The sequence below is a fragment of the Nesoenas mayeri genome, assembly GCF_963082525.1.
Source record: "Nesoenas mayeri genome assembly, chromosome: 1".
NCBI classification, from domain to species: domain Eukaryota; kingdom Metazoa; phylum Chordata; class Aves; order Columbiformes; family Columbidae; genus Nesoenas; species Nesoenas mayeri.
In genome coordinates this window covers 150,809,730-150,818,686 of record NC_137541.1, presented here as the reverse complement: position 1 = coordinate 150,818,686, position 8,957 = coordinate 150,809,730, and the positions used below count along the sequence as shown (strand labels likewise).

General features: G+C 40.3%; 1 protein-coding gene across 9 annotated transcripts in view; it reads left to right on the top strand.

Annotated features, from left to right (window-relative positions):
• The window catches only part of TMCO3 (transmembrane and coiled-coil domains 3), a 36,113-nt gene that overhangs the window by 696 nt on the left and 26,460 nt on the right, over positions 1 to 8,957 (top strand). For 5 of the 9 annotated variants that reach the window (XR_013921968.1, XM_080341852.1, XM_080341854.1 and 2 more), the window contains exons 1-4: positions 104 to 397; positions 714 to 808; positions 3,127 to 3,669; positions 8,202 to 8,381. Coding sequence is in view for 8 of the 9 variants with exons in the window: in XM_080341852.1 (XP_080197978.1) it covers positions 3,223 to 3,669; positions 8,202 to 8,381 (627 nt within the window). In the remaining variant the exon portion in view is untranslated. Of the gene's footprint in view, positions 1 to 66; positions 398 to 713; positions 809 to 3,126; positions 3,670 to 5,628; positions 5,748 to 8,201; positions 8,382 to 8,957 lie in introns of those variants that run through there. The other 4 variants (XM_080341850.1, XM_080341849.1, XM_080341851.1 and 1 more) reach the window with 4 other exon arrangements.

The window sequence follows — 8,957 nt, the reverse complement described above, 5'->3', positions numbered from 1 at the left end:
CCCGCGGGGAGAGGCGGTGTCCAGAGGGCCCGGGAGCGCCACAGCGGGGACTACGCCTCCCGGCGTGCGCCGCGCCGGAGAGGGCCGGAGAAGGTGGGGGCGGGAAATGGGCGGAGGGAAGAGTCCACTGTTACGTTTCCCACCCCACGCCGCGAGGAGGCGCTCGGACTACAGCTCCCGGCCGGCTCTGCGCTTAAAGGTGCCGCACGGGCGCGCGGTGGCCGGCGCAGGGTGAGCGGGGCGGCCGTTGCGCGGGCGGGAGAGGCCGTTACCAAGGTCAGGGCCCCGCGGCGCCTCCCGTCAGCGGCCGCCGCCCCTTTATCCTGGTGCTCGGCGCGTCGCCGTCCCGGCCTTGCCGCGCTTCCCTGGCCGCTGCCAGCCTCTCTCCCTTCCTCAGGTGAGCGGGGCGGAGGGAGGAAGCAGCGCCCGGAGCCGGCCGCCGTCTCCTTCCCCTGGGCGGCCGGGCCGGGCGCCGCTCTGAGGTGGGCGCTGGGCGGTTGCCGGCGGGGGAGTGGGGACCGTGCGGTGGCGACGGGTTTGGACCTACGGCCGCGGGGCCGCAAAGTTGAGTTACCGCTGCGGGGAGCGCCGGCCGGGTGGGCTGCGGAGCGGCCGCCTCCATCCCTCCGCCGCCATGAGGGGGCGGGAAGGGGCTGGTCGCTCCTAATCTTCCTCCGTTCTCCGTCTTCTTTCCCACTCCCGGCCTTCCCCAGGGAGAGGTACCGGCAGGCGCCGCCCGGAAGCCGGCCCGTGAGAAGAGGGGAGGCGGCGGCGCAAGGAGCCGCTCTCCGCCTGCCATCGCTCTCAGGTGCGTGCGTGGCGGGGCAGAGGCGCCCCTGCCTCGGCTGCCGTGCGGGGCCCGGGACGGAGCTCGGGTTGAGAAAATCGGTGGGTGGTGGCGAACCGGCAGGTGTGGGAGGACACACAAAGCGTTTTGGAAGAGGATCAGGGCTCGTATTGATGGCAGGGTCTAATACTAGCCGGATGAAATCCGGTACTGCCGTATCGTGTTCAGGAAGGGAAAAATCGGGAAGATGAGCTGCAATCCATCAGAAAATAAACGGTGCTTAAAAAGGACTCCAAAGCACAGGAGTTCCCTCTGATTTGATAATTACTGGTGCGTGGAGAGGAGTATGTTTTGGTTTTTGTTTTGTTTTGTTGGTTTTTGGTTTTTTACTTGCACTCTGAAAGACATTTATTTTTATATGGGAGGTCATTATTCCCTTAAGAGCTTTTGAGCGCTACCCCAGGTGACGCTTTTCCAAATAGTGTTTGTTGGCCAAGCAAAAAATCACTGTTACTGAAACAAAAATGTACTGTGCCTGAACTACGGTGGTAGGTTCACACAGTGCAACAGTGGGCAAGCTTACTAGTATAAATCTCTGCTCAGTATTTAGTTAATGTGGTTTGATAATGCTGTGTAAGATGTGCAGTAGAGTGTTTTACTCACCTCTCTGCAAATGGAAGCTTGAATATTCACGAGGCGTTTTCTTCCCCTTCTTTCTTGCAGGAATAGGTTGTAATATATTCAGCAAAATCTCTCCCCAAACATGTTAAATAGGAAGAGTATTACTCTATACATGAAGAAATATTTCCTTAAATATCACTGCAGAATTTTGTCAGGTGGTGAGGATTGTTACTTTTTCCTGTTTTTCTTAAAAACAGTAATCCTTTCAAAGTTGTATAATATTTCAACTTAATTATTTTATTGACATTAGAGTAATGTAGACATACTTCTGCTTCTTCAGTTACACTTTCAGTGCTTCATTTTGAATGTTTTAGCTTTTTATGTTGTTAAACCCTAGCCCATAGTCACCTATTGATACCTAAATACTTAGGCTTGTATTTCATGCATTGAAAAGAAAGAAACCAACTCACAGACAGGTTTTCTCAGTTCTCTCTGAAACGGAGATGGGAGGGAATTTTGAAAACCCAGGTAGCATGTGGCTGTGCTTGCCATCTTCCCTTTTAATATGTTGATGATAGCTAGCCTAGATACTTGGGATTACAGCTGCTACTGCATTATAGGGGAAAGAAGATTCTTTCTTAGGCAGACTGTTTCCAGATGGATATGTCCATATGGTGGTTCTTGATTAAGACTCTTGGCCCAGAGATCAAGATTGCAGTTAAAGTTTTAGGCAAATACCTGCTCTATTGATCTACTAACACATGGTATGTGTTGTGCATTTTTAGAATGTCATGCTTCAGTGATGAATGTATGTTTTGTACATACATTTAGATTTGTGGTGTGTATAGTTTTGTGTGTATTTGTTTTAAAGAAAATATAACTTGGTTATTTTACAGTAATGTCAGTATTTTCCTGTAGGATCTGGGGGAGGGAAATTGGTTCTTATTTTTGAGGTTATATCCTGGTGGTTGTTAAAAGCAAATATAGCAGTTTAAATATAGATCTTCAAATAGCTTCTGGGAAATGAAGTTATAAATGAATTTATTTTACTTTTAGTGTTCTTATGACACTTTTAAAATCATGAGGGTCAATAACTAGCTTTGAAGTAAAACTCCTCAAGGCCATATAGCCTGTAAGGTGAATGTCTTTGATCCAAACTAGTAGTGCTCAGAAGTCCAGGAAGTTTTGCTGTTATTTCTTTACTGTAGAAATGTTTCTTTCACAGGAACGATTTATAATGTAATCTGTTTCAGTTACACTTTTTTTCTTATGTTTTGTATAGTTGAGTGTGTTAATGCTGCTGGGGCTATATAAGTAACAAATGACTATGATGCATTTTTTTTTAGGATAGGTTTAAAAAAATACGAAAGACTTACTCATAGATAAGAAGGAGGACTTCTGGTGCTAGGTTGAAGTACAGCCCATGGATGGCTTTTCTCTCATCTAAGAGGTGCAGATGACTACCATGTCATATGACTAAACTTTCCATTCAGTGTTTTTAAAACAATATGATCTTTAGAAAATAATCAAGGGGAAAACAAAAATCTGTCAATAACCTTGGGCTGTTTCTTGGTTTGACAGCTGTTTACTGAGGGAGACGATATACATTCTGTTGAAGATCATAGTGTAGGATGCAGTCTTAGGTTTGTTTTCTACATTTGTTTGATATAATGGCCCAACATTATCATGTTTGATAACTGATTGGTACTCTTTTGCAGCATGGTATATGTACTGGAGATGCAGAAACCACGTAGCAGAAAGCTTTAAGTAGTTGTGGATTATCAGTTTCTCCCAACAGCAATAAAAAGTGAAGAATGAAGGCAACTGGATTTATTTCCCTATGGACGTTGGTTTCACTGCCTTGTGGCCACTTAGCAAATCCTGCAGAACATGAAGATGTAGTAAAGCATGCAATAAAGCTGCACCGTGGGAAAGGAGCTGTTATCACTCAGAGAAAGCAGTGGGTGTTGGAGAGCTGCAGAAAACTGTCTGGTCTTCTTCGCCAAAAGAATGTTGTTCTCAACAAACTAAAAAGTGCTATAAGAGCAGTTGAGAAGGATGCAGGACTGTCAGATGAAGAGAAACTTTTCCAGGTGCATACCTTTGAAATTTTCCAAAAGGAGCTAAATGAAAGTGAAAACTCAGTCTTTCAAGCCATCCACGGCCTCCAGAGAGCTCTACAGGGTGATTACAAAGATGTTGTAAATATGAAAGAAAGCAGTAGACAGAGACTGGAAGCCTTGAGAGAAGCTGCAATTAAGGTTAGTTCCAAAGTATTAATATTCTACTTGGTTTTAAATTTATTATGGCGTGATTTCAGTCTGTTTTAATTAAAAAGTGGATCTCCATAAAACTTGCAATGTTTACTGTTTAAAATGGATTTTGAATGAAGTATTTGTTCTCATTAGTAAAATTATAAGTAATTCTGCTGTAGAGCTTTAAACTTACTAGTAGTTAATAATTCTTATTGCAAAGCATAATCATAAGACCTGTGGCAAATAATTTAAAGGGGAAGGAATACAAGAAGTGAGTCAGCACACAAAGCACAGTTACACTAGACAAGCCAGTGGGATTACCAGAGTGGAAATAATGCCATAAATTGGCAAAGTACTAACTGTTGTTTTTTTCCATTTTAAATGAGCATTGCTCAACCAAACTATAAAATTTAAACAGAATGACTTATTGCGTTTAATTTCTGTATTTGTATAGATGTAGGTAAAATGGACATGCAAAATATGAGATGACTAGATTTTTAGTCTCAGTACAGCACTCCTAGCCTAAGGAGTGATGGTTTGGAAAATAATGCTTCCAAGAAAGAGCTGGCTGAGATAACTTTACGAAGAAAAGCATAGATGAGTAATGGTTGAGCACAAGTGGTTCATGGAAAGTTTGAGTTCCCATGCCACTGCAGGGCTGTTAGGGTGTGCACAATTGGCCAGTGTCTACTGGATTTGGTAGTGTTCAGACTGTGTGCTGAAAGTCTCCCATTGAGAGAAAATGTCATGTAATTGATTTGGTATTTAAATTCCTCTATTTTTTTGCTCTACCCCTCAATTACTGAAGGAATATACTGGGAATTTTATTTATTTTCAGTCTTATAAAAGAGGAGGCTGCCCTTGCATAAGGCAGTAAGAGAAGGAAAAAAAATGTAATTGGGATACAGCATCTGAGCTGGGAGAATCTCTAAAGGGCATTTGTGTGAGAGGTGTGCAGATCTCAACAGGTGAAAATGGCAAGAGGTTCTCTGTAGGAAAGATGTGTGGTGAATTGTGGCAATAGAAGTTAGGATGCAGACTTGGGAGACTGGACTGGTCTCTTTGATGAAAAAAAGACTGGATTACAAAAAATTTGGATAGGAAATAGCTTGGATCTAGGTGTTTTCCAATGAAGTACTCAATGTGACTTCGACATTGGTGCTTAATGGTAGTTCTAGCCTCTGCTGCATAGAAATGGTAGCGATAGTCATGAAAATTATTTTATTTTCTTCTCAGATCTCTTAAAATAGCAGCAGTGAAGCTGTCCAGAATCTTCTTTTTCATTTACCTAATTCTTGGCAATATTACTGTAAAATACTGAAGCAATCTAATCCTTGAAGCTGAAAAGTGTGCTGCTTTGTTTTTCTCATAAAAGGAGGCCTGTGTGTATAGTGATGTATTTTAGATGTGTGTTCCATTGAAACTTAAGTTCTGCAGAGGTGGATTGTGTAGGGTTTTTTGTGTTATCATATCAAGGTATTTACTTGAACAAACAATCTTTTACACCCTTCCTTCTTCTGTCATGCACATAATTATTTAAACAGAATATTTGTTGTTCTAACCTTACAATGGTTATATAAATTGAGACAATGCATAGTGGGAAAATGCATGCCAAAAAGATGAAAATTACATGAGATGATACTTCTTTTTTTTTTACTTGTTCTTACTTCAGCAGACAAACATTAGGCCAGTTTTGTTGCAGTTTCATTTTACTGTAACAAGTACTTTTTTGATGTTACTCATAAGACATTCTTTCAATTTTTCAACAGTGATTGAATGGAAGATGCAAATTACTGTAGAGGGTGCTGGACTCTTCCCTTCATTTTATTTCTGTTGCACTGAAGTATTTGGGAGTCTTTAATATTGGGATATGTATGTGTCTGATGCATTTCTTGCTGGTTCTGCTGCTGGGAAAAGGTGTAGCGGAACCATTCGTGGTGGGGTGAAGGAAGGAAGAAGCACTGAAGATAGCTTCTGCCTTCCCTTGCTCCATGAACATGTGTATAGGTTCAGGAAAATGCAGCAACACCTTATGTACTTCTTATCAGCTAATTTTTTGGGTGCTTACTACTCAGCCAAAAATGGTAAGAATACCTCACAAATAGTGCAAAGATGCATCCTTCACTGAATGTGCTTTTTTCATCCGTGATTAAAAAGTAGAGAGCAACAGCAACACTGTGCTGTTAACCAGCATTGCCCCAAAGTCTTACTTAATCTTACTTTATTTTGCTCATGTTTTTCTAGGTATTCCAGTCTCCTGTTTAGTGTACAATCCTCAACTGTATTACCTTGCTTTAAAGACTGATTCATATGTACCTTGTGATCAGATGTCTCTAATCCCAGTGTGAGCTGTGGAACAGCATTTGTACTATGATGCACTTCTGCTTAACATGTAGCAGGCTGTTTGAGATGGCTTGTCCTTTTCATGGACACCATTCTCTGTGATTGTCCCATCCTACTGCTGTGACACTTGTCTGTGAGTGAGAACAGAGATGCTATTTTAATAGACTACAAAAGCCTTTGTCTTCATTAATTAAAGGAACTTACAGTTAAGCTGAGATTTTTTCAAAGCTCTTCTGCCTTACTATTCAGAGATAGAACTTATTGAAAATTAGAGCCTTATTTATTTTACTGCAGTTTACCTCAAACTGTTCAGCCAGTTTGTCTCAGCTGGCAGAAAGGACTGATTAGCTCCCTCCACCTTTCCCTGTTTTTGAGGGGAAAGAATCTAACCCTTTTCAATTCCATCTCATGTTCTAAGATGTTGCTGTAAAGAATCTGCAGCTCATACGGGGACTGTTTTGTTTTTTTTTTTTTTTACATCTTTCAAGCAATATCTACGAGCGGAGAACAACAAATAGGAAATGTTTTTGCTTGAGGCTGTATGAGAGTGACTATGTATTTTGCTTATGTGTTGCATAAGAACTAAAGCAGTTGACATTGGGCCAAGCACATTAATAGTTACATTTTTCCTAACTCCAGTTATTTTGGGAACTGGGTAATTTTCATCATGCTGGTGTAACTACTGTTACTCTAAACAACATCAGACAAGAGCCAGCAATTCTGTTCTTTCATCATGACCAGAAGTATTAATCTGATTGTCGGGATTTTAAAAGGGTTAAGCCACAGTTACAGGGCTGTACTGAACATACTTTTGTCTTGCCATCAAGGAATTGATTCAATTATATGCATCTTCTTGCAGGTTTCAAAGGAAAAACATCCATCCACAGATGTGTGGAGGAGGGAACACTCCAGTTATTTAAGCATAGGAGTTTAGGGCCATTTTAGGTGCCTAAGAGAGACCTACATTCTGATTTCTAACTGGGTATGGCAGGACATCTAACATGGAGACAAACTTGTGTTTTCAGGGAATTCAGTTTGACCTAGAGACTGCTTGTATTTTTTGCCTGGTCTTTTTTTTCCTTTGGTAATAACATTGGCTCTCTTAAAGAACAGATGTAGAGTTTCTCATCTGAATATTCTCAGCATCCTGAATCTAATTGAAAGGAAGAAACCTGCCATTGTCTGTGTTTCTTCATTCATAGTTGTTGTCTCTCTCTCCACTAGTGCATTTTAAAATAATGTAGTCATGTAAAGTGAAGTATCTTTTTTTTTATATATTTTTTTTTCATAAAGTCCTCAAATTATACTCTATCAATACACAAAATATTATGTTTGGTTATTGTCTTGGTTACCATGTAGAAGGGGTAATATTATGTCCAGACTGGATCAGTAAATAAAACTTCTTTTCTTTCTCTTTTTGAACCTGAAACATCATAACTTTATCAGGGAAGGTTCTAAAATATTTTTAGACCATATCAAACCACATCAGCATTTTTTCTTAATTCCGAAGCCTAGAAATGGTTTTAAGAAGTCATTAGTGGAAGTTTATAAGAGATTCAAACTGTAAAGATGGACAAAGTCAAGTATTGTACTTCTAATAGGGAAAATACTTATTGGGAAACATGAGCAGGAACCTCAGCTAGAGTACTTGACTGCTCATCTGTACTTTCTCTCAACTGCTTTTATTTTTTGTAGCTGTTTCCACAGTTATTGTAATTTTTGAAAACTGTAAACAGACCTCTTCCCATGTTTATAAAATGGCTTATAAAAGTAAGATTCATTGTGTTTTCCTTCCAGTTTGTTTATTGTAGCTAGTAAAGCTATGCTTTCAAGTTTATTATGTTTCCCTTCTAAAGCACTGAGTTCTAAACTTGGCTCTGAAATGTTTCTTAGAGTTCCTCAAAGTCATTCCTTTCTAGTATTTTCTGGATTGTAACCTTGGGGCAGCTCTACTGTTTAATGCATTTGAAAAGGCAATTGGTGCATATTTTGTTTGTTGCTTTTCTTGCCTGCTTCTGCCAATAAAAATTGGTACAAGAGAAAGCAATCTTCAAATACCATTATAAAGTCTACATTGCTTTTGCAATTCCACTTAAGATATTTTGTGTCAAAAGAAGTGTACATTTATGTCAAATGTTTTCCTGCTCTAAGCCAGGCCAGCACTTTTAAAATTGATGTCTTGTAAAATTCAACAGGAAGAAATGGAATATGTTGAACTCCTAGCAGCAGAAAAACATCAGGTTGAAGCCCTTAAGAATATGCAGCATCAAAACAAAAGCCTGTCAATCCTTGATGAAATTCTAGAAGATGTCAGGAAGGCAGCTGATAGATTGGAAGAGGAAATAGAAGAGCATGCCTTTGATGACAACAAATCTGTAAGTAAGGCTTTAGACTTAATCTTTTCATTGGTGTGCATTTATTTTTGTAGTTGATACTTGCACCATAGGCATTTCTCTTGTGTTAAATAGTTGTTAGGATTTTAGTGACTATTTAAAAAAAAAAAAAGGCAACAACAAACCAAACAAAACCAAATACTTTTGGCTCTACGTTTTGTTTTACTTCCCTTTAAAAACAAGAAAGTAGAGATTGAATGCTTGCTTGTTAGGAGTGAGCAAACAGGAAAAATTACTCCTTTTTACTAGTGATTTCTGTAGTTTTGATTTGAAGGTCCTTCCTGCAGGTACCACTTTGACAGTGACAAGTGTGGTTCATCTCACTGACACAGCCGATGAGAATTATGACATCTCAGTTGTTGGCGGCAGGGAGGGATGACTGTGATATTTATTATTTAGACTTTGCAGGCTATTGAGTTGCTATGTGAAGCATAGTCTCTGCCTTTTTCTTTTTTTTTTTCCCCTTCATTTTGTTGAGAAAGTTATGGGAGAACAAGAATTCCTGCAGTTAGTTTTCACAGTCTGGGAAAATATAGTTGTTCAAGGTAAGGGCTTGAA